Source organism: Phoxinus phoxinus (genome assembly GCF_949152265.1).
Source record: "Phoxinus phoxinus genome assembly, chromosome: 19".
In the NCBI taxonomy this organism is placed as follows: domain Eukaryota; kingdom Metazoa; phylum Chordata; class Actinopteri; order Cypriniformes; family Leuciscidae; genus Phoxinus; species Phoxinus phoxinus.
In genome coordinates, this window is record NC_136894.1 from 14,056,566 (window position 1) to 14,082,911 (window position 26,346).

A 26,346-nucleotide genomic window follows, 5' to 3' on the forward strand; every position below is an offset into this window, starting at 1 on the left:
ATGTGATTTATGGGAAAGTTTTTTTGTAAGTTATAAAAGTATTTTATTTTTTAGGCAACTCTTATTCATAGCCTGAAGTCAAAGTTTGAATAACATCATGTGTAAAACCTGTTTCAAAGCATAGTAACAGTAGATCTAGAAGCCACATGCTGACCTGTATATCTCAACAGCAGTCTTGGAAAGGTCAACATGTCAGCCCATCAGAAATAATCACTAGCCAACCTACTGACAAAACATACCCTACGGTAGTACAAACCAGCAAAACATAAACTCAAGACATTGACTTTCACAGTGTAGACAAGGTACACTTGGACATCATGGTAATTAGCAACAGCCTCTAATGCAGCACATCTATGCTTTGAAATTTCCAATCAAACGTTTAACTTCCTGTACATTCTAGAGCTGTGGAAGGCCCAATGGTTTCCGTAGAAACAATCAGAAAAGGTCCGGTGGGAAAGCTGTAGACTGGTCTGTGAAGCAAACAATCTCTGAAATCACAAAGGAGACAGAGGGACGATGGAGCTTAACAAACCATGTCTTCTGCTGATATGAGAGAGACTGTGACTGACACACGACTGCACTGGGAGCTTTGCTGGACAGAGCAGATTCAGGGATAGGTGTGATGACTCTGTATCCTTTTGTGCATGGACATATTTTATAGGGATGCTCCAATCAAGATTTTTTCAGGCGATATTACCTACAGATTTCTTTTCATTATGATTGGCTGATACTGATCCCGATCATTCAAATTGTATACAAGATCTCTGTGGGCTGTCACTTTAAACCCCTTACACCCTGAAGGCATTTTAATGTACATGGCCTCATTTGACAGAAAACCTAGAAGATTATCAGGGCTCGCAAAATCGCCCGCCCGACGTCCCGGGGCTATTGTGTTTTCCAGTCGGGCTACCAAAATGCATAACCGGCCTGCCCGACGGGCTATCTGAAATAGTGTTCGCTTCAGTCTTGTTATAATCAGATTCAGCGCGTTCTTCATCTTCAATCCGCAGTGGCGCCGAACAGAGCGCACGTCAGAAACAGAGGACAGGGTGTGTGTGTGTGTGTGTGTGTGTGTATCTGAGCCTCATTGGTCTGTCACTGCTCGTCAATGTCAGAATATTAGAAATTACCAATCAAATCAAAGTAGGCGGGATTTATATTCACAGAAGCGGCTGAGCGCGAATTTAAGCAGAGCGACTCGACGCTTCAGTTTACGGTCAAGTGCGATAAGATGTAAGTAGCTAAACTAAATATTTCACATTTGACAAACGATACTATTATCAGGCAAACGAATTTACTTGTCTAATTTCGCCATTTTTAACTGAAAATAGGCCTTTGTAACGTGACTCATGTAATGTAATTAGTTTACTGTCATTGTGAGGGGACGAGAAACATTAACAAAGCCGTTTTCATCTTGTTAGGCACAATATTAATAACGAATGTGTACATGTTGAGAATATAGTACAATTTGTAGCCTTCAGTAAATTAAAAAAAGTTCAGCTTTAGGAGGGGAAGAGACAGGGCAAGATGAGGAGACAGAGAAAAAGAAAGAGTGATGGATAGTGAGAGCAGGTATTGACAAATCTACTGCCCGCTGACATGGTTTTAAAGCTATTTCTTATCCTTTTTTGGCCTTCAAACGTCTTGAAATGCACATATCAGAGAAATAAAAAATTTGAACCCCCTAACAACCTTAAATTTAGGACCTATTTGATTATAAAGCCCTGTCTACGGCCCTGTATTAAGATCAATAATGAATGTGTACATATTGTGAATAAATTTAATACACTTAGTTAGGCTACCTAGCTTTCCTAGTAGCTTTCAGTAAATAAAGGTGTCTGAGAAAATGATTCATAAATCAACCTATCAGCTGACCCCAAGTTTACTTTCGTCATTGACAGACAAAAATGAAAAGCCTATCAGTCAAAGCTCAGCTTTAGGACGGGAAGAGCCAGGGCAAGAGAAAAACAAAGAGAAAAAGAGTGTGATGCTGATGAGGAGAGAACAATAATCAGCTGTGTGACATGGTTTTAAAGCTATTGTTGTCCAATTTTTTTGGCATTCAAAACATCTTAAAATGCACATATGTAGATCAGAGAAATCAAAATTTTCTCGGGCCGCCGAGAAAATTATTGCAGATTGGCCCCCGAACACCCCTAACTAGTCTACCTCACATTTGGGACCTCAGTGATGATAAAACCCTGTCATCTGCATGTTAATGAAACTAGTTAATTGTGAGCGTTAGACCCTAAACCAAAGTGTTACCCTTTTTTCTATTTTTTTATCATACCCTCATTGGGGGCTGAGCCACAGACAGATTCATGTTCCATACTGGTCACACACATTTCAGTTCAGAGAACCAGATGTATATTTGTATTTATGATTCTAATTTGATTATTTTATATCCAATTGTAGATATTTGTGTTTTGAAAAAGGTTTTGATTCATGGTTTGACTCCTAACCAATTTTCTACATTAAAAATTGTCTTTTTATGTGGGCTAGTAAAATTCATTTCGGGCTACCAAAATCTGAAGAGTGCCTGCCCGAAGGGCTACCAGCGATTTAGAAATTTTGCGAGCCCTGATTATGATCATGTTTGGAGGTTATTATGTTACAACACTGGACACACAACATGGATAAGCTACAACAGGTAAATGTCAGCTCTGTGAATTAGGTTGACAAAAAAACATTTCTCATTTTTAATCAATCTTCATTTTGATGAACCGATCTTTTCATCTATGCTTTTTTTCATTTGATGTGCGAATCAAAACTTCACCAAATATTATTTGTAACATGTCTACCATTCAATGATCACAATAAGCTTTGAGTTTTCTTATTGATTTGTTATTGTTTTGATATGAAACAAAGTCAAATACAAATTCTGTTAATTTTATAAGAAAATTCAAACCATACATTCTATCATGAAACTCTCACAAAGAAAAACTAGTTCTAGATCTAGCAGAATTTATTATGCTTGAAGAGCTTCAGACTCTCAGGAGTGCTTAAAGAGCTGATCTTGGATCAGGGTCAGATATTAAATGCACTGTGTCAACCCCAGTGAACATTCATACTAAATCAGATCATTTCCCATTGCCGTAGTTCGGCACCTCATTTGTATGATGTTGAGCCGTGAGACAAGGCCCATATGAAATATGCTACCTTTTCATATATTTTTTTGTATATTTAAAATAAAGATTTACAAATAGATTTACACTTTGATAGAAGAAAGCATGATCAAATGATCCATAAAATGTAATAAACGGATGAGTACTGGATGGTACCTTATAATGTTATAGAGATTATAGTTTTTATGAGCTGGGGGGGGATTATATTTATTTTAAAAGGAGTCCAATACTTCATTAAAAAGACTTAGAGATCACATCTCAATTCTTTAATTCTCTGATATTTACAGGTTTCCCATGAGCCTGGAAACTCTGACAAATTGGCTAAAGTTTTTAGACATCCGTCTTTCCATTCGCCTAAAACATCTTTCAGTGGCACATACAGTTCTTTTCTATTTTGCTACCTAGCAACAAAAGACAAACATGGATGATTTTGTATTGATGCTTGTGTCCTCTCATTTTCTGTTCTTGAATCATTCAACAAGGCCTGTTGCCTGGAGACATCCTCTCGACAGCAGCAAAAGAGCACTCACTGCCAGCCTACATGTGGCGTGCCGTAACAGGGCATCATGCAGTCCAGCTATTCATTCAACATATCAGGCCTGCTGTAAAGTTGAGCGCTCATTATGAAATATTAGTTCAGCTTGCAGATGCCCAGAGTGTATCTGTCTGGAGAGTTAGTCAGGTAGAGCTATGGTTTAAATATCAAATTTAGATGTGAACTCTTGTAAATAGCTCCTAGAGGACAGCGTATTGCTTTATTAAATCTGCAGCCCCCTACATGGACAGCAAGTGCAAGGATAAAGCAGAAACAAGACAAGTGGAAGGAGACTGTGATCAAGCTAAGAGCAGTCAACAAATGTCTAAACACGAGATCAGGAAAAGTGTGCCTAATCCTTCTCAGAGTTGAGATCCAGCTATAATCCACACCTCAACCAGCCAACCGATTTCTCCAGGTTTATTTCTAAATTACAGGCAGGAGTGGCACTACGGGTGTCCAATGGACAACTAATTATCTACATTTTATATATAGCTGCATTTATCTGATAAAAAACAACACGCAATATGGCATAATACGTCCCGTCTTCTAAATAAAAGAGCCAATAGCTGATTGGTAAAATTATTGCGTCACTAAAGTAACAGTCAGTGTTTCGAGACGCAGACTTATGATTGCACATAAGCATTTTTAATTTATAAATGGCTACTCCAGCCAGAATTTTTTTTTAAATTTGTCATGCTTTTGAAACTAAATTTATGAGACAGTTGTTGTCAGATTTCATTGGTGATTTCAAATACGAAATGTAATGCTTAGATTGGTGAACAGCAGGAACTGCACTTGCATAACTGAATTTGTTGAGCACAAAATAAGAAGTTTTTAATAATGTTATCACCACTCTTTTCCATAAATTTAAAATGAATAGGGGCTGGAGCATAGTACCAGAAAAAGCCTCCTTAAAGTATCATAAGTGGTCTATACGACTCACGCATAATATTCCAAGTCTCTTTTGAAGCCATAAAATATCTTTGTGTGTGTTAGAAATCAAAATATAAGTTTCAAATATAAAAGTTGTATAGACCCATTTTTATGATGTTTTTTATAGTCATTTTGTGTTCATTCTCATTATACTGAACAGCATGGGCAAGATATTTTTTAAAGTTCTCATTTTGTGTTCTACTGCAGACAGAAAGTCATACAGGAACAACTCATAATAACTGTTCCTAAGGTGAACCATTTCTTTTCTAATTTATTTCTCTCCTGAACAGATGCTGACGCAGGAGGTGCTGTTTTTTCTCCTCTTCTTCGATCAGCATTTACAAGCTTGTTTTTATTATTCCCTTGTCACAGCAATGACCAAAGGTGCTGATGGAATTTGCTAATAATTTCTGTTCCACAATCTCAGAGCTGCCAAGGCGCAATGCTTTATTTCTCGCAGATTTTATTTAGAGTTTAGAGATTAATGTGAAATAGACTGCATGAGAAATCCAATAGGAGCTGGGAAAGAAAAAGGCAAGCACAGCATACGGGCCATTAGGGAAGGTCTTACTGACCAGGCACATTTCCCACATGAATCCCACATTCATACAAATGCCTAATAAGTATAAAATCAAACATCATATATCATTACATTCCCTTGCTCTTTCAAAATAAGAAGTTTTCAGTACTGTGCTGACAGTGCAAAAGTAGACTCATAGACTTGTATCAGAATCATGAATGTTATATTTACACATCAACATCTATCTGACATTCAGTGAGAGGTTTGAAAAAAATCAGTGTCAAACATAAAAAAAATTATATATAAAAACAACAACATAAAAAGTACATCAAGTACCTGAGGGTGGACATATCTCCCTGAGTCGACATGGACGATCCATGCAGATAAGAGGGTGGACGGGAGGCCTGGGGACCCCGGCGGATTAGTTTGCCGGTGACGGGGTCATAGGTCCGCATTTCCGGTGGTGCAAGGGACTTGTGCTGAACAGGAGGGGCCTGGAAGAGAGGCCTCGGGACGGACCCCTGGAGGTCTAGAAATGCAGCTGGACTATTGCTCCTGAAGGACAGATAGCATATCAAAAAATCAAAAGTTATGAATCACTCAGATGGAAACTTTTCTTTTTAAATTAATAAACAACAATAATAACAATGTCTAATGAAATCAGTCAAAATGACCACCAAAAAAACCCCATAAGGGTTAAAGGGATAGTTCACTTTAAAATTTAAATTCTGTCATCATTTACTCACCCTCAAGTTGTTTCAAACCTGTATTAATTTATTTCTTCTGCTGAACACAAAGAAAGATATTTTGAAGAATGTCAGTAACCAAACAGTAGTCTGTACCCATTGACTTCCATAGTAGGAAAAAAATTACTATGGAAGTCAATGGGTACAGACTACTGTTTGGTTACTGACATTCTTCAAAATATCTTTCTTTGTGTTCAGCAGAAGAAATAAATTAAGACAGGTTTGAAACAACTTGAGGGTGAGTAAATGATGACAGAATTTTAATTTTAAAGTGAACTATCCCTTTAAGTGAATAGGTTACATAAAAAATAGGTTACTTTATATCTTAAGTGGAACACAAAAGGAGAAGTTTTGAAAAATGTTAACAATGAAGTGAGTGAGGACAGATTGTTAAAAAAATAAAATAAAAAAGCACCATAAAGACCCATTCGCACCAATTACAATACCTATATAAGTGTCCATGTCAATGGACAATAATTTTCTGTTTATTATAAGCATGTATTTATGTCATTTAGATGTGTAAATCCTCAAACTCTTTCAAATTAATTAAACTGATTGTATGCCAATGTTTTTATTGTTCATCAGCTAGGGAAAAAATGGTCAGAGTGATTCCAATGTTACTATTCCTCTGTGTCATTATCATTATAGTGGTGGTGTGGACTTCTCTGTTCTCATAGAATTAGAACAATTATTAAAACTTCATAGTTTTATAGTTATTCTTTACTATCTATATCTATACTATCTATACTTTGTAACTTTATAGTTATTAATTCTATTTATGCATGGCCTTTAAAGGTTACAAAAGTATTTCATATCAATAGTTTAGGTGTGTGCTATATTTCAAGTCATCTGAAGCCATATGATGACTTTGTGAGAACAAACAAACTGAAAAATCATGCTGGACAGTCGTGGTGACAAGTCACTTTCCATTGACATTCTGCTGAGCATCTCCTTTTGTGTGGCACGAAGGAAATTCATGTGAAACTCAATTATTTAAAATTCTTTAATACTCTTTAATAAGTCAGTAAACGCTGAAAGATTTCTTGGCAAATGTGAGAAGTTCAGTGTTTCATACTCTATGTGTGAGTGTTGCAGTTCAGCGAGTGCAAAACACAATGAAAATACTGATAAAATGGAATGTTGTTGTTACAGTCTTAATACTGCAAGGCCCATGTGAACAAAAGATAAAAGAAAAGCAAGAAAGACAGAGGCGAAGGGAAGGACTGCAAGAGATAAATACCTGTGTGATTTGTTATAGTCCTCTTTGAGAGGAAAGAGTTGCTCCTCTATTCGCTCCCAGCGCTCCAAGCAGCCCCACAACCAATCAGGATTTACCACATGAAGATGTTTACAGTCCTGAGCCTGACGAACTTTCTCTGTACCTGACAGAGACACATATATATATATAAATTGAGATAAACAACACTACACTTTCAATGTGCACGTTTCTTTGCCAGTGTCTATCACTCCAATATCAGCTGAGAGGAATGCACAGTGCCACAGGCAAAAGAAAACAACCATCTGAATTGAACATGTTGAGAAACGAAAACAAAGTTTACCAAATGACCAATCACTGCTGCTGACAATCAAAAATACAGTAATCATTTGTCAAGTTTAAAAAAAAAACTAAACCTTTGGAATCGAGAACAGATGTGATTCTCGAATTGATCTGTACATACGATACAACAGTAAACAAATGAAATGAGTAACATACTTCTCTAGATAGTGACGCAGCCATATTATTATATATATTACAGTCATATATTAATACATCAAACTATTGTCTTATATTGCTGCCATTTTATAAAAGAATATACTACTGTTCAAAAGTTTGGTTAGAAAGATAAAAAAAAAAATTATTCTGCAAGGACACATTAAAATGATCACAGTAAAAGTTACAGTAAAGATATGCTACAAACGATTTATTTTTCAAATAAATGCTATGTTTTAACTTTTTATGAATCAGGCACAAAATCACTCTCATGGACTGAGCCAATTTAAAAAAAAATGTTTAAAGACATCTTTTTCGTCAGCACCTGACCAATTAATACTAGCACTTACCTTTTCTATTCGATTTGCTTTGTTTTTCTAATAAAAATAAAATAAACTTGCTATGTGTACTGTGCTAGACTAACTGAGACTTGTTACAGCACTTGTACACTGTTGCCCTCTTGCTGGTCTGATTGCATCTATTGTTGTCATTTGTAAGTCGCTTTGGATTAAAGCGTCTGCTTAATGATTAAATGTAAAAGAAAAAATCTAATTAAGCAGCAAACCTGTTTTTAACATTGATAAGTGTTTCTTGAGCAGCAAATCAGCATAATTTCTGAAGGACACTGAAGACTGGAGTAATTTCAGCGTCGTCATCACAATGATATTTAAATAGAAAACTTATTTTAAGGGTCTTTACTAAACATGCAAACGCACAAATTTGGTGTGAAATCTGCGTACCAACGTTATCATGAACAAATGATTCAAAAACGCTCTTACTAAAATCTATCCTAAACTTCCGCAAAATGTACGCAATTTCATCTTAAATATCTTCCATCATATACTGTGAAAGAGTAAGAAAATCTGTGTTATAGCCTTATCTGTGAACTTTCTCTGAATAAAGCAGCAGACATACGCAGATATTTGAATCTGGGTCTGTATAAAATATGAAAGCCCTTATATGGAAATGTTTTGGGTGTATTTTATGCAAATGAATAAACTCATGCATGAAGCCGCTCATTTAGAATACTTTTGAATTGTAGTGTATAATTTAATGAAAGTTTGTAAAATATCTGCAATAAAAAATAATAAAAAAATCAGAGAATCAAGACTTGACATTTTAAAACACAACAGCATTAGACTTTCTACAATAGATTTTATGGAGGAATTTCATTATCGAAACCCAGCAGCAAAAACATCTTGATGAAGTGATTGGCTTCATAAAGTATTATTATATTACAGGAGATTTGTATCGATTTTATTGTTTTCAATCTCCTTGAATTTTGATGCAATTTAATGCATTAAATTGAGAATGCAATCAGAGTGTTTTGAGCATGTGATAACTAAAGAACAGTTACACAATTCTACCTCTGCCTGCTATCTAGATCTATGCATACAATTTTGACTAAAATTGTAGAAAAATATGTGTGGTGCCAAGAGCAAAAGTTATGCTCGTCTTATCAAACACCACTAATCATGTTGGTCCAAATATGACATGAATAAAATCTGCTCACATCCACCTACTGACTTTCATTATGGAACGTCGCCGCTCTTGTCTGAATTGATCATGTGTGAAGTTGTGTATATCTAGCGAGGGATTAGAAAGCGGGAAGGACATCCACGCAATTAAACAATCCAGCCGCCAGACAAATAATTTGGCATCAAAGGCTGAGATCTGTAAAAAGCTGTCAAAAAAATAAATAAAAAATACAGTACAGGGAGAGAGAATTTGGCAGCTCTTTGCTTCTTTTTTCTCACGTATGGCTTTGTGGATTTCCTTCCACTCTTCCTCTCATTAGCCGTTCAACATTTAAACTGTCTTGTGGTCGCAGTGTTTGGCAGAGCTGAGGCTGCTGTCGGACAAATGTGGCGGGGGAGGGGGGGTAACAGTTTAATATGGCAGTGTGGTGACATTGGAGTGTGGAAATGTTTGCTTAATGCTTAATGGTGGCCAATTAGACAGCACTCGACAGTAATTACATTTGCACTTGATCGTCCAAGTGTGTGTCTCAGTGTGTGTGTGGGGGCTTTTTCGGGGGTGGATGGATAGTGTCAAGATGAGCACAGAGCAACAATACACTCATTTGAGTTTGAATGTTCATGAAGCTCCAAGACTGTGTGTAAGACTTGATGTTGACCTTCGGCTAATTCCCTTCCTGTTATTAACACTTTAAAGTGAAACAGCGGGTTATGTCATCTAGAAGTTTTTCTGCCAGAGTACATGTGTACATCCAAAGTTGCGAAGAAGAATATTGCATAAAACATTTGCAAATAAAGCACCGTTTCAATTCCACGTGTTCAAGAAAACAATCTTCACTTCCTAGAATACTGGCGCAAAGCATAGGCTAAGTAATAAAAATAATTAAAATTTGCTGCAACCAGGAAAGGCTGTGAACATTTTTTTCCTACATAATAAATGTCTTGCGCCTCGGAGCATGTAGATGAAACGCAATAAAATGTTGTCATGTTTGTGAAAGCAATCATATGAGACAAACGAGTTTATTCGGTAGACGTGTTTCTGTTGTAGTTTATGTACGTTTTCTTACCGAATAAAAAAATAATATCCCCCTTAATTGTGTGGATGTGTTTTTTATGGGCATTTAGCAATTTTTTTGTTGCTAATGACAAATAAGACAAAGTTAAGAAGGTTTCGAAATCTAGTTTAAAACATGCATACATACAGCCTTGACATTTTTAGTCTTTGTTTCAAATAGTTTTTTTTTTACTTTAATTTTCAATTAAAATTACTAATCAAATGACTATACATGTCATGTGGTTTAATTTAACTATCAAGTAAAAAGTCAAGTTTTCAGTAAGTAAAAAAATACCAATTGGTTGCACCACATGACTGATTTGGCATAATTTTTGTCTAATTATAATAATTTAAAAAAAAATATTTATTTATTTAGCAAATAATTGTTAAAGATTATTCCAAACTGCTTTTTATCTTTTCAAGAATTTAGATTTATGTCCGCCAGAAATATTAAAATTTATAAAAAAAATTATAAAAAAAACGTATATATACACTTTATACCTTTATATCTTAAACCTTTATAGAAGTGAATAAAAAAAAACAGTCCATCATGTCATTGATCCATATCATAGTGCAAACTACATAGACTGCATAGTCATGTGCGATACCCTCACGTCACTATTCGATACATATCACGATACTGAACTCTGTTGAAAAATGAAAAACTGAAAAATGTACTGTTGATTAAAATGCTAAATTTTGTGTTACATTAAGGTGTAAATAAATAAGCTTGGACTTGGGGCTGGTAACCTAAAGTACAAGGTTTCCCGAAACCTTCTTAACGCTACGTCGTTCTTAAGTTACACCTTAAGCTGTACCTTTTCGTTAATACGCGTTTCTTGAAACGTTATTAGTTAAGTAGACCTTCTGTAAGTCATACGTTCGGAAGGTTGGTCTGGACCACTCTTAGCTTTACCTTATCACTGTTGCAGGTCTATACGAATATAATTATAAAGTTTTAATACACCCAGATAGTGTTAAATTAGGCTAATTGTGTTTTCATGCAAAGAATAAAATTGTCATTACACTGATTGTTGTTAGATTTTTTTAATTATAATATTATAATTTAATTAATTATATTATCCAAAGGTACATCAGCTGGCAAACCATTAAAGGCTTATTAGACTATTTAAATGATTGTGGTGGGGTGGAGTTTGCTCAAACTATGTCAGCGATACAGTGAATAGTTGTTCTAAAAGACGGCATCTGCGAAGAGCTTTCAAAGGCCAGTGAAAGCTGTCAGTTAAGTCCTATTCGGACGCTAATTGTTTCTCATTGGCTTGTACGGTATTTTAAACATTTACATATGTCAGAAAGTCTGTGATTTTATTGCCGCCCGAATCCATAATATAATTTTTTTTCCTCACCTAACCTGCATAAAAATCCCTGGCCAAATTACCTACTGTTTTTTGACAAACAGGCCGTTGGTAATTTAATTGCCGTCTGAATCCACATCTCTGAGTTTACAGGAAGAAATTCAAAACTCACTGTTTAAATCCTTTTTGATCACTGCCGAGCACCGTACGTAAGATGTACACTTGTATTATTGAAATGCTGGAAAGTATTTACAAGAACAATATTTCGCAGCTCCACCTCAGCGAACAAAAAATGGGAAAGAGAATAAAGCACGTAAAAAATTTGAATGGTTATTGTGGCAGCAATATATGATACAATTTTTAAATATGTAGGCTATTATAGGCTAATATAGTTTGGATTATTTTTTATAATATCCCACGAGTCCTAATAAATGCAATTTCAACTATTTCTGAATTGCTTCTTTTATAAAGAACACCGCTTTCCCACATAACGCAGTGAATTAGCCCCTGCACAAGAGAATAATTGATTCTCGAGTCACCGATATCAACAAATTCAGCACCATCGCCACAGACAGCACCTGGTAACGTCACACGTAAGAAGATATATCAAGCAGCTTCCTAAGGTATGGTTCGTGGAAGACGCCTATAAATGGTATACCTTTAGTTATACCTTAAGAGTCTTCGTAGCACGCTAAGAGACAACATTATCAGGAAACGCAGCCCAGGACAACGGTGACACCAGAATACAAATATGCATGATTCTGAAGCTGAAAATACAGAATTATTTTAGACAAATATGCTTGCACGGTCACCGACTAGATATATTCAAAAATTATTTAGGCCACTTTTACTGGTAACATAAGACGTTTGGCATTATCAGGGACCCAAAAATATTCCATTATTATTATACATTATATTCAACATTATATATAGTAGTTTAATGCAGTACTGACACCAACACTTTTTTCTCACAGTAATTTACATTTTGGGTGAACTATACACAGTCACATTTTTGTATTGCGATATATTGTGATACGATTTATTGTCACATCCCTACATGATTGTCAATGTCACATGCCAACATCCTCACTGACACACAAAATTTAAATTGTGGCGTGCATGAAAGCTATTGTGCTTCTGTTGGAAATGTTTTGTCTGGAAAAGTAAAGGACCCTGGAGTGTCTGCACTCTGCAGTCAGTCGTGACTTGACAAAAGAGGGCATCATAGTAACAGCGATGTCTCTAATGGTGCTGTGGTACATGGACTGATAAAGGACTTTACAGGAACTGTCATTCAAATCCTGTCCAGCTACAAACATCAGATTTAGGTGAGAAAGGTTAGAACTGACAACTTTTTTTCTCTTACAGATAATGAGCAATTAGAGAGAAACAAACAAAGCGCTAATCATTTCACGATGCCCATCATTTGTGTTGACCTCTCTGATTAGCACAGAGTTGAGACAAAGTTCATCTCCATGACACAATGCACCAATCAGGCGAGTCAGATATATCTCTTAAAAAAGTACCAATCAACACCTCTATGAGATCTGCTCATCACATTAACAAAAGGATCAAAATAAACCATAACCTCAAACAGAACACTGTGCGTTTAAATATAACACAGATATGAGTAAGCAGACAAACCTGTCAAAATACTTTTTATTTTTATTTTTTGAGGACTGTGATAATTTGGAGCAAAATATTTTTTGAAATGCCCTTTTGAAAAACTGCAATTAAATGTCTATTTATCAGTAAGACGCGTGTCTGATCGGTGTCTAGTGAACAGCTTAATTATACAGGACATTAGGGCTGCACGACTTGGGATGAAAAATCGAATTGTGATTTTTCTGATAAAAATTGTGATTACGATTAAAAATGAGCTGTTTGTTTGAAGGGCTGCACAAGTTGGCCAAACATTTTATGATATCATATATGTGTATAATAACTAATGTAATAATAACTTTACAGTACAAACTGTACAGTACACCACAAACACTGGATCATGAGCGGCACACGTGCAAATGAATAGAACCACGCTTTGCTCAGAAACATGCAGCACCTATTTATATTTATTTAATGAAATCACAGCTTTTGAGATTTGATAATTGCACTAGACAAAACCCCAATTTCGGTTTTATTCGGATAGGACTTCAGGACTTCCCTAAGGCCAACTAGTTGTTCAGACAACCCACTGACTAGCAGTGCTGGGTAGATTACATACAAATTTTAGTCAGTTACTGATACCAAATTACATGACAAAAATTGTAGTTAGTAACATAATCCATTTCATTTAAGGTAATATAAGGAACCCTTTAGTCTCCAGCACCACCATTTCCCACCCTTTGTCACCATTTCCCGCCATCTTCACTCTTGAAGGACCAGCACCACATCCTCTTGTACCACTATTAGAAGAATTTATCTGCCAGAATCTGGCAGTACGTTTTGGGAGTTAATTTTTAGTCCATCTCAGCAAAACGGACTTCAGATGGACAAAAAATTAACTCCCAAAACTTTCTGCAGATTCTGGAAGATTAATTCTTTAAACAGTGGTACAAGAGGATGTGGAGCTGGTCCTTCAAGATTCACTCTCAATCCGTCGGTCTATAAAGCATATAAAAAAAAAAAACAGTCTCCATGTATTTTACTACACTTCAGCTGGTGATTCTTATTAAGAGGGGGTCGTTTTTTTAGGATTATTTACCTAACCTAAGTCTCTGAGTACCTGACACTTTGCTCTTCTGGAGACTCCAGGTAGGTTGCAGTTCTGGAAAATGGTGGCGCTGGAGACTAAAGGGTTCCTGATAATTTCATACTTAATTCTTCACCTTAATTCTTCACTCCTTTGCCGTTAACAAAATGTGTCTTTTCTTCTCCACTTCTGACTGGTCACTTTTGAAAATATCCCTTCTTTACTAATGTGTTTTAAGCATGTGTGACTGTTAATATTTTCTTATATCTTCAGCTTCCACTGATTGTGACTGATAGCATTGAGTCTTCAGATAGTCTACCTACAAATGAATCTAACGTTGACTCACCTGCACGTGCAGCAATAAGGTGGGTGGTGCGGTTAGGGTCTTTGGCATTGAGCACCAATGTCTTGCCAAGCTTGGCACCCAGTGCCTTGGCGTGATACCACTCTCTCGTGCGCTCCATTGGGTAGTTGGTGGGATACAGGCCGCTGAAAATGATCGTGGTGCCCTCCAGCGAGCGCCCTTTCAGTTCCGGAACGATTTTTCGAATGTCCGGAGTCTCTGAACTTTCTTTCCTAAGGAAGGCCTCATAGCGTGAGTAATACTCACTGTGGATCCGAACCAAAACCTCCTCCAAGTAAATGAGGTGGTCGTCCTGGTCAATGTCTTCCTCTTCCTCATCATCCTCATCCTCCATACTATGATCTAAAGACTCCTCACCCATAGTGACACCTGACTGCTCACTGTTTTGAGACTCAGTTTCAACTTCCTTCTTGTCAGAACAGCCGTTGCCTAAATCACTGAGACCCTCAGGAACTGTTTCTGGGACATCATCCCCCTCTGTCCTCGGTTTGTCCCCATTCCCATCCCCATCATCCTCTTTGCTTTTACACTCCTCTGTTTTTGTTTGTTTGGTTTTCCCAGCATCCACTGGCTGTCCTTCGCCATCACTGTCAGATAATCCCACTTTACCCTCGCTTTCGCTGTCGCTCGAAAGGTCAAAATCCAGATCATTGGCAGTGGCGTCAGGAGCAGCGTTTGGGATGTCAGTCTCACCTGAGGTAGATGTCACACCTGAGCTGCCCTCGCCCTCCGTTTTCGCATTACACTTGTCATCTCTGCTCTCACTCTCCCCTGTGGGGTGAGTCCTCTCATTGGCTGAAGCTCCCTGAGTGGTGGTGGCAGAGGAGAACTCCTCATGCCCAGTTTTTCTGTCTTTGCTGGATTTCCTGAGGCCGTTTCTCTGTTCCTCCTGTCCTGATGATTCCAAGTTCTCTGCAGGTCGCCCAGCCTGGCTACCTACAGCATGGTAACAGAAGTAATGATTGGTGTGAATTTTTATGAAAGTGAAACTGCATAGAAAATAATAAAAAAATTACTGTATAATCATAGATATATACACAACAGAAAAAGAAGAAGAAAATATATTTTTGATGAAATCAAAAGGGACAGAAAGCTTTCAGATTTCAACAAAAATATAATTTGTGTTCCGATGATGAACGACAGACTTACGGGTTTGAAACGAAATGTGGGCGAGTAATTAATGACAGAATTTTCATTTTTGGGTGAACTAATCCTTTAATAGAATGCTAATCAACATCAAACTCTACTGGAATCAATTGCATGTCGAGTCTCTTGTGCATTTCAAACGAGTAGCACTATTTGTGTGCCGCGCAGAGTTGCTCTGAGATGCTCTTGTCACAAGTCACTTTAGGTTAGGATACTGTCTTAGAAGGTAGCCTATATAGACTAGACATTAGGGCAGGTCACTTGGGCTAATTTGCAGTTCGCCGAGCTATAACGTTAAATAGAGTCACTGGGAATATGAGCATTACCTTTTTTGGCCATCTGGGCCTCTCGTGAGCCCGGTGGGGCGTTGATGTCACCGGTGCCCTGGAAGTAGATATATTTCTTCACTGTGATGAGGTTGGGGGCGAACTTCCACACATCCTCTCTATCGTCTATGATGCACACCATGGAGTCTCCACAGGGGAACAAATTTCTACAAAAGGCACACCAGTTTTTATACTGACATTTTTATATGCTCACATTTATAACTGGTGGTCGGTTATGACTAAATGAACAGAACCCAGACAGTACCAGCCTGCCAAGACCAAAATGTCAATGAGCATTTTATAACATTAACATAATACCAAAAACAGTGTGTCCAAAAACTGTTTGGATAATTAACTGGTCTAAAGGTGATTTCTAGTGGTTATATGAATTCAGACAGGGGTCCTAGCAGAGGAACCACAGGTGTAGAGAATGACATTAATGTTAAATAACGTTTGACAACCACAAACTGTCCCAATGCACTGGAAAATTATTTTTGTGCAGTCTCCCCTTCAAATAAATACCTTGATAATTTGTTATTCAGACATTTTGAAGTATCTTTGAGCGTCCAAACACGTTTGGGGCCACTGGGTATACACCGTAATGAGTATAGATTTATCTGTAAATGTCTGGAACATCTAAATAGCCCCTGAACATCTTTCTAACAGCTTGTGTTTTGAAATGACAAACAACGCCACACACTAATAGAAGCATTGGGCTGCAGAGACTCGGCTTCTGTAGGTTTATCGACCTAAAGAAAGTAATATGTGTGCAGTTGACGTCTTTCTATGACACTGGCTGCTCTGTAAGACTGTTCTTCCATCAAGGTCAGTATAAGAGCTCAATATGAAGCCCACACATTAAGAGTCTGTCATGATAAAAGTGAACTGGATTTCCTCCAGTGTAGTTAATGCATAAAACAAGAAAAAACAGACTGTGCCTGGAAGCCTTCAGATGTTTTTGTCATCAAATCAGGATAATTAATGCTTTAATACTATTATATAATATTATAAATATTAGTATGTGTATACATTTAATGATTAAAATGTTCAACATTCAGCTTCCAAGGTTTACAGAGTATTTCACCTCAAAGGAAATAACATGAAGGATGTACATGTGAGACAAATGCTTGACAAAAATGGGATACATTTTCAGAAAGAATGGAAAAAATACACCTAAAAATGCCAGGTTCAAAAAATATATAATTCCTCTGAATTCGACATAAAGAAGATCATGTTGCATAAATCACTACACTGAGGTAATCCTAAACGTGTTCAATGTTCTCCATATTCTTGGTATATCGTGCAGTGCCGAATGAATATAATGTGGGTGAAAAGCAGGGGTCTGCAAGACTGCACCTTATATCGGCGCTTGAAAGCAGTCTTATGTTGAGTCAGAGCTGTTCTCTTCTGTGAACGTGCATTCGTGCAGAGAACCTTTGTTCACACTGCTGGAGTCAAGAAAATAACTGCCAGCATTTTTACATGAGGTTGACCAAGCTTTATATTTAACAAGAAAAAGAAAGAAAGAAAGAAAGAAAGAAAGAAAGAAAGAAAGAAAGAAAGAAAGAAAGAAAGAAAGAAAGAAAGAAAGAAAGAAAGAAAGAAAGAAAGATCCCTTGCTTTGAGCAAACACCACTAATAACATCACAGACCAAAGCAAACACTAAAATCAAATCCCGTCCGAAAAAAATATCACATTGCGGAAGTTACACTACTGTTCAAAAGTTTGGGGTCTAAGATATTTAGGTCACACTTTATTTTAAGGTGTCGTTGTTACAGTGTAATTATAAATTTAAGTACTGAGTAGTATTACTTGAGCTTACTATAGGGTTAGGGTTAGGGTTAGAGTTTGGTTAGTTGCATGTAGTTATGCAAAAAATATAGTTATTGATATAGTAACTACAAGTAACATATGTAACAAGGACACTAAAATAATGTGCTTCCGATATTTCAATGCCTTTGAAAGTCTCTAATGCTCAAAGGCTGTATTATTTTGATTTTTTTATTTTGATATTATTTTGAACTGTGAAATAGTATTCCATTTGTAAACTGTTTTCGATTTGAATATGCTTTAAGATGTAATTTATTCCTGTGATGACAAATCTGAATTTTCAGTCACATGATCCTTAAGAAATCATTCTGAAAATATGCTGATTTGCTCCTCAAGAAACGTTTATTGTTATTATTCATGTTGAAAACAGTAGTGCTGCTTAATATTTTGTAAAACTGATAAATGTTTTCATGATTCCTTGATGAATAGAAAGTTCAAAAGAACAGCATTTATTTGAAACCGAAATCTTTTGTAACATTATAAATGTCTTTACGGTCATTGTTAAAAAATTGAATGCCTCCTTGCTGAATAAATTTGGTAACACTATTTTAAAGTGATGTAGTTGCATGGTAACTTACTAAATGTACTTAGTATAGTAATAACAGTAGAGTATGCATAATTACAAGTAACTTACCCTAAACCAAACCCTAACCGTACATGTAGTTAGTTAATATTACTCTGTACTTATTTGAGTAAGTACAACGTAACTACATCACCTTAAAATAATGCGTAACCAAAAGTGAATTTCTTTCAAAGACAAACTTTTGAACGGTAATGTAAATGAGTTGAATATGATGCTTCATATCAAGAAAAATAATGGAAGCTAAACTACTCCAGAAGTGCAAGACTGAATGAGTGAAACATGCCTCACCTGAGGTTGCCAGTCTTAGAGTAGGGGTCAATGCATTCATCTCTAGACATGATCCGATGAGAGAAGAGTTTCTGTTCAGGGTCTAAAAAACCTTTTTAAAAAAGAGAAAACGTGGTATGAGTGAGAGAAAGAGAGAGGAAAAGATAAAGTGTAAATTAGAGCTGGAAGCAGAGCTATAAACACAGTGATTTCGCTCAGACCGCATTGAGGCTATTTACAGCTGTAATAAAAGGAAAAACAGGAAAAATAAAACGAATCAATGCTTTTATGTTTTCAAAGGTGCAGCGCTGACAAGCTTTCAATCTCCTGTGTGCGCTTCCTACATAAATCAAGACTTTAATTCAGAAAAGTTGAGCCATTTCCTTTATAGTGTTTTATCTACTGATGTTCTGTCCACAACCAGACTACAGAATCTGGGTTTATGGGAACTAGTACTGATGCCAAGATGCCAAAAACTTGGGAATCAACTGTGCCAAATAAATCCTGCAAAATCCTACCTGAACTAAAACCAGACTGTACAAGCATACAAACTACACGTCCCATAATAAAATCTCTGAACTAGATAAAATAATTAATGCGTCACACATAACGATAGCCATTATAGCGTATAGGTTATATTATAGATGCCTATACAATGGAACATCAGTAAACAGATTTTGTTTATTGGTCATTAAGCAGATGCTTTTATCCAAAGCAGTTAACGGGACACTGAATGCTGGGACAGTCCTTGCAGATGACACTTTTTCCGTGTCAATTTGTTGCACTAAATATCCAAACACAGCAAACAATGTACTTATCCTCAAACTCAAAATCCTGAGAATATGAACAAATGCTGCCACCTGGTGTCATAGTGAATTCAATTCTGGTGTCACAGACAATTCAATCTCTCACACAAACACTATGAGTTATAAGACTGTGTTGCATGTTCACCATTCAAAATCAAAAAGTCTGATCGCATAGATAGATCGCAAAGATCGCTTCTTAAAGGGATAGTTCACTTTAAAATTAAAATTCTGTCATCATTTACTCACCCTCAAGTTGTTTCAAACCTGTATTAATTTATTTCTTCTGCTGAACACAAAGAAAGATATTTTGAAAAATGTCAGTAACCAAACAGTAGTCTGTACCCATTGACTTCCATAGTAGGAAAAAAAAATACTATGGTAGTCAATGGGTACAGACTACTGTTTGGTTACTGACATTCTTCAAAATATCTTTCTTTTTGTTCAGCAGAAGAAATAAATTAATACAGGTTTGAAACAACTTGAGGGTGAGTAAATGATGACAGAATTTTAATTTTAAAGTGAACTATCCCTTTAACAAGCCGCATGAATTGAAGTATCATGGGTTGTAGCACAAATGGAGCAGGACAAGTTCCACATGTAAGTTTAATACTCAGGGTTAGGGGTTTCTTTGCACTGAGCCGTACAGCGTCCGTCACATCATAGTAATGTACCTGCAATGGTGTGTGCGTATAAACGGCTGCCAAAGGTGAAGACGTGCAGCTCATAGAGTTTGGCGATCTTTTCTAGAAAGTCTTTGCAGTGAGGCCGCAGTCGTGTATGAAGCATAGGCTCCCCTCGTCCTAGCTGGAAATGAAAGATTCCCTGGAAAAAAAAAGTTAGAGAAAGGAAAAGATCAACACCATTACAGAATTATACAATAGGTTTTGTTTATTTTATGTTTCTGAAAAATCAAAAATACAGTAATAACAGAAATACTATGAAATAATAATTCAATTCGTTTTCTATTTTAATTTATTTTAAAATATTATTTATTCCTGTCATGGGAAAGCTGAATTTTAAGCAGTCTTTAGTGTCACATGACCCTTCAGAAATCATTATAATATGCCGATTTGCTGCTCATGAAACATTTCTTATAATTATCAGTGTTGAAAACAGTTGCTGCTTAATATTTTTATGGAAACCGTGATATTTTTTTCAGTATTCTTTGATTAGAGAACAGTATTGCATCTGCTTTAGAGTGAAAAGCAAGATTGTATACGCATTCTGCTGCATTTCAATCCTGTCGAGCTGTAGCATGGGGCTTTTAGGGGCATTCATTTCAAAATAAATGTTCTGGACGCTTTAAAAGCAGCACGCTGACCAATTTTCTGAAAGCAGACATAATGCGTTCTTTGAGGAAACCATTTGAGCCTTTGATAGCTCAGTTAATGGTCTAGTAATTGTTGGGTATAAAGATCTGAAATAGATTTTTGTTTGAGCTGATCTACTGAGTGAATGCACGCCGGCAGAATGAAAGTATAACTCCTACGAGAAGAATGAATCCACAATGGGAGATAGCAAAGAAAAGGAGCATGATGCAGTCATTTAAAAGAAATCAATCAATGCTCGGGTGCATTTAAGCTCTTCACAGCAACGCTTCCAGTTACAAGCACAATCGCTTGAGTTCACAGAAACATGCAAATTAGATCACTAAAAAGTCTAAAGAAAACCATGCGGCTGTCTATATTTTCTTTTATTGCTGTTGTTCAAATAAATGCTGTTCTTTTTGCTGATTTCTGGAGAGAAAAAAAAGCATGGTTTCCACAAAAATATGAAGCAACACATAATAAGAAATGTTTCTTGAGCACCAAATCAGCATATAGTGATTTGTGAAGGATCACATGACACTGAAGACTAGAATAATGATGCTGAAAATTCAGCTTTGCCATCACAGGAATAAATTACATTTTTAAATATATTCAAAAAGAAAACCGTTATTTTAAGTTGTAATATTTCACACAACTTTCTCCAAATCCTTTTACTGTTACCTTGTTGGACATACGCTGGCAGTGCTGTTCGGTAGTGTGGATCAGTGTTTGGTCCAGATCCACCATCAGCACTAACTTCCTGTTCCTGTGAAGTCTTTGCTGGTCCTCTCGGCCAAGCTGCTCTGCTTGCTGCTCACAGAGAGACAAGGACAAAAAGACACAGAGTTTGTACACCGACCGGACACTGATGGTGTGAAGTAAAGGTTCTGTTCACAGGCCGTTTTTTATGCCCCATTGAAATGGATTTGACCTCACAAGCCATACAACACCCAGCTTTCTACATTTAGATGCACACATCATTGCCTAAAATACAGCAACACTCAAAGATGAACTTGAGAAAAAAGTTTGTTGGATCAAAATGCTTTCACTTTTCATACTTAAAAGTAGAGCTGCACGTTTCTGGATAAATTGAGCATTTTTTTTCGTTTAAAATACAGATCATGATTCTCCCACAATTCTGAATAGACAACGAAATAAAATAGCATGTAATTTAACACAGGTTCTGACTAAATGTTTATTGCTGAAGTCTATTAAAAAATATTTATTACCGGTAATTTAAATTACTTTTAAAAAATCGGTTTCAATCAATTTTGATTAAATAATTCACTCATAAAGACTTCACCTGTTTAATTACTGGATGAATCAGCATTTTTTAACAAATCTCTTAAATTAATAATCCAAAGACAAATACAATTTTAAGTCCATTGTCGCCACCTACTGGTGTAATTATGTAATTGATAAATTTTTTATTTGATGCGTCAAGTTATTTCAGAAGGTGATTTACACTCGATTTTGATCGCTACTGTAGACATCAGTGTTTTCATCTGAACTATAAACTTTTATCCTAGTATTTCTGTAATAATTTGAATTATTGTTAGACAGAAATAATTCTGTGTGGACACTCAGCGGGAGTGCCAACAGATTTGAATGTTCGCTGTGATCGTACTCGTCAAAGATTTAACAGACACAGGCGAACCGGTGTGTTTGAATCGAGACCGCAATCTTTTAACAATTAATCGTGCAGCTCTACTTAAAAGCTGAAGTGTGTCATTTTTAAAAAGCTCAACATATTGCCGTTTGTTCCGAGTTTCCTGACCAGCCCAAAAGATTTGTTGAAGCCATCAGCCTGTATCATTTCAACTTATTTTAAAATAATCGTGTTTAGCAAAATAATTTCTGGTGAAAAACTACATTACCCATGATGCTGTATAGAAAATTCCACCAAACAGAATCACGGCAATCAAATTGCACCAACAGTGCTATGCAGGGACAGCCCATTCACATGAATGATTCAATCGAGTCGACCTCCCTACGCTCTCTCAAAATACTTAAATATAGGTATATATATGCAAATTTTGCAATAAATGTAAATTATATTGGCCATTATTTACAAAACGATTGGGAGGATATTGGGCATACTGTCATTTCAACCCAAAACTTAGCATTTATCAATGTGGACGTGAGCAGTCGCTACGATCAAATCTCACATATGGTCTCAGCTTGTGTAGCGCTACGCAAGATTTTGAGTTAGCGTGACCTTGCTTGCAGCATAGTAAATCTGATGGAGAATTGTAATGAGAGCATTTTGTTATTTTAGATAATTTTTTTGACTGACAACCGAAGCTCATCCGTCGATCATTAAACATTAAGATTAGCATGTTAAATTAAAAATTTATTAAATTTGAATAGATGGGTGTCTGTGACCCATTAAAAATAACAATTATTTTTGGAAGATATTTTGAAGAATGTCGGTAACCAGACAATTGATGGACCCCAATGACTTCCATAGTAGGAAAAAAAATATCAATGGGGTCCATTAACTCTTTGGTTACCTACAATCTTCAAAATATCTTTTGTATTCAGCAGAAGAAAGAAATTCATACAGGTTTGAAACAACTTGAGGTTGAGTAAATGATGGCAGAATTTTCCATTTAAATTAAACTATTAATTTAAGTACACAGTGTTTACCTTTGTCTTTTCCCGATTTTCATTTACGTTTTTCCTTCAAATAAAAGTTTGTAATGTAATTCACCTCACAGCTGCTTGATTTGGTTCATGGTTTATAAGCAAGACTTTTTAAAAATCCTTATGAAAAAAAAATGAATGGAAAAAATACTTCTGGAATCTACCATCTATCTGCACTCTAATACACACCTTTCAGAATCTCCATCCTCACAAGTGGCAAACTCACTCACCTCTGAGCTGACCATCAGCTCGGGAACACTGTGCACCATGGAGACGGTCGCTGTAGAGATGGGCACCTGCTGCTTTCCGTTCTTGCTCTGTAGTCTGGAAGGCAGAGAAAAATGTAAGTGCATCTTCAGGACCATCTACGGTAGTTACTTAAGCATGCTACCAGAAATATCTCTGAGAGCCGAGACAGGATAAAAACAGGAAAAGACAATATAGGTAATAGCTTCTTCTGAATGTCACCCTACAGACGTCATTTCACTTTTTTAAGGTAAGAGGAGAGAAACAATTCTGCACAGGAAAAACCAGATGTAGACTCACTGAGTTAAGTCCTGGCCACATTCTGCACACAAGCCCTTCATTACAATGGGATGGCTGCATTCTTCCACTTTTGCTATCACACCCCTGCAAAAAACACAAAAATGTGTAGAAATAAACAATACAGGTACAATAAATGCACATTATACACATAGATGATGCTTGTTAACAAGTAAAATAAAAACTCTATACACATCATTGTGGTGAGATTCCACTCAATGGACTGGGAAAATGTGTGAAAAGCTTTTCTTCAAATTCCAGTGCAAACTGTTGTTTTTATCAATAAGATAATTTTCAGTAAAAAAAAAAAAACATTTGACCACTGTCTAATGCTCGCAGCACCCTCTACTGTTAAAGACGGCAAAAAAGCAATCAAAACCGACATTAATTGTCATTAAATATGCTGGATCGAAGGACTAGTTAAACATTTTTTTTTTTATAATACTCAATAATAGGCATCATTTACATCACACCCATGAACGATCACCCAACTGCTAGTCGGTCATAGGCAGTAGGCTTATTGGAGAAGGCAATCTTTAAACTGTGATGTTGAATTTTTGGTTAATAACAATGGCTAATTATTTTATACATAAATGCAGTTTATTTTTTAAAATGTCCTTTCTTTCACATTTCCAGAAGGAACTGGTGATCATCTTCAAAAGCCTTAAAACTTACGCAGTGTATTTTAATGATTAACTCTTTTTCTGTTCTTTATCTTTATTTATTTAAAATAAATAGTAGTTATGTTTTGCTGTTATCAGGATTTGTTGTAATTGTATTAAGTTTTGTTTTTATTGAGGCATGTTTTGTATTTCACTCAGCAATTCTTTTTACTTTAAAAGGAAAAAGAAAAAAAAATTCAAGACACCATTTGAATCTAATAGACATGATGAACTAATATTCACAAAATTAATTTTAATATAAGGGGTCTTTACTCTCACAACTTAAAAATGTCTGCAACAAACCTGCTGCTAGACATGTAAACATTACGGTATCAATTGGAAAGACAAGTTGATTTTCACGTTTCTCTTCCACTACTAGACTTAGCTGAATTATTCCGCCCGCATGCGTTCAACGACACACCCTCTTCTAAAGCCCCGCCCTCTAGATTCGTGTCAGCCAATCCAACGGTAGAAAAGAACGAAGCACAAGATGATTGACTGGCAGAGAACGTTTCTGATTGGTTAAAAAGGGCGGGCCGCTCCCCCAACTCTTGTTTTGCTGTTTACAGAGGTTAGGGCTATCAGAGCTTATCTGTCCCTCAAGAACACTGTACAGTGGTATATGTCAGATAATACTAACAATTTATGGATGATATTAATACAGTCACTTCCAAAACCTTTACATGTCATTAAACGTGTTTATACTGGACGCGTGGAAGTTTAGCTGCTGCTGTCACGAGCCCAGCATGAGCGCCAGTGCGCGTGCCACTTAGCTTAGCGCGAGCACGCTCCGCTAATGAGCAAAGGCAGCAAATATACACGTAAAACGATATGTCAACTGTTAAATCGTGGTGTGTGATGGTCAATAGAGCCACGAGAGCGCGACTTACCCGGGCGCGATGACCTGCCCGAGTTGACAGCACAGTTCCCGCACAACTCCAGCGCGGTCCGACTTCAGCTTCCTCTCGGGCGCTCTCGCCTCGTTTTCGGCGGGTATAGGCGCACAAACCGCGATGACAGAGTCAACGTTCACCAGAGCTCCGGGTTTCACCTTCCACTCGAGCAGCCGTAGGGGACGCGCTCCAGCGGGGTAGCGGATCTCCGTCACCTGCACCGTGGGGCCCTCTGGTGCCGCACCGCCGGAGTCTACAGACTCCTCCATCACAGCTTCACACTTCAGCCACACACACGCGGCGGACCGCAGAGAGCGCGTAATGACAATTAATAAAAGGAGTAAAAATCTCTAAAATAATCCAGAGACGTGCAGGACGATAAAGCGATGAAAACGAGCTGTAATGCAGGACAGACTGAAGTGCAGGTTCACTCTTCCCGCCCGTAAACAGGAAACACAAGGTTGCTGCACGAGCGAGATTTCTTCCACTTCCGGGAGACTTTATCACTCTTCATCTAAAACTACATTCATATAAAGAGTATGATCTGTGTAATATAATATATATATATATATATATATATACTAATAGCAATTATGTACGTATAATAGTATTGCATATAAATATAAACAATATAATTTCATTAAATAATGCATTAAATATGTACAGTCAAATCAAACTGGTGGTTCAAAGTAAATCTTCTGACTTGAGCATTTGTACCAAACTGTATTTATGTATCCCCTCCCCCCTTTGAGACAGGCAAACCCCTGCTTTGTGATGTAATCTGATGAAATATCATGATCATACCATCTGTCAAGGGATTAAGCAGCGCGTCATTACAACGTCTAAACATTTTGGTTTTGGG

At 36.7% G+C, this 26,346-nt stretch overlaps 1 protein-coding gene across 2 annotated transcripts in view; it reads right to left on the minus strand.

The window, feature by feature from the left end:
• The window catches only part of ctdp1 (CTD (carboxy-terminal domain, RNA polymerase II, polypeptide A) phosphatase, subunit 1), a 115,612-nt gene extending 89,639 nt beyond the window's left edge, over positions 1-25,973 (minus strand). The window contains exons 1-10 of one of the 2 annotated variants that reach the window (XM_079590990.1): positions 25,482-25,973; positions 23,933-24,016; positions 23,617-23,710; positions 21,422-21,550; positions 20,105-20,255; positions 18,649-18,739; positions 15,947-16,113; positions 14,457-15,410; positions 7,103-7,244; positions 5,453-5,671 (exon numbers count right to left, since the gene is read on the minus strand). In XM_079590990.1, the coding sequence (XP_079447116.1) occupies positions 5,453-5,671; positions 7,103-7,244; positions 14,457-15,410; positions 15,947-16,113; positions 18,649-18,739; positions 20,105-20,255; positions 21,422-21,550; positions 23,617-23,710; positions 23,933-24,016; positions 25,482-25,753 (2,303 nt within the window). In that variant the 5' untranslated portion in view covers positions 25,754-25,973. The remainder of the gene's footprint in view (positions 1-5,452; positions 5,672-7,102; positions 7,245-14,456; positions 15,411-15,946; positions 16,114-18,648; positions 18,740-20,104; positions 20,256-21,421; positions 21,551-23,616; positions 23,711-23,932; positions 24,017-25,481) is intronic. The other variant, XM_079590991.1, reaches the window with a different exon arrangement.
• Between the last annotated feature and the right edge of the window lie 373 nt (positions 25,974-26,346).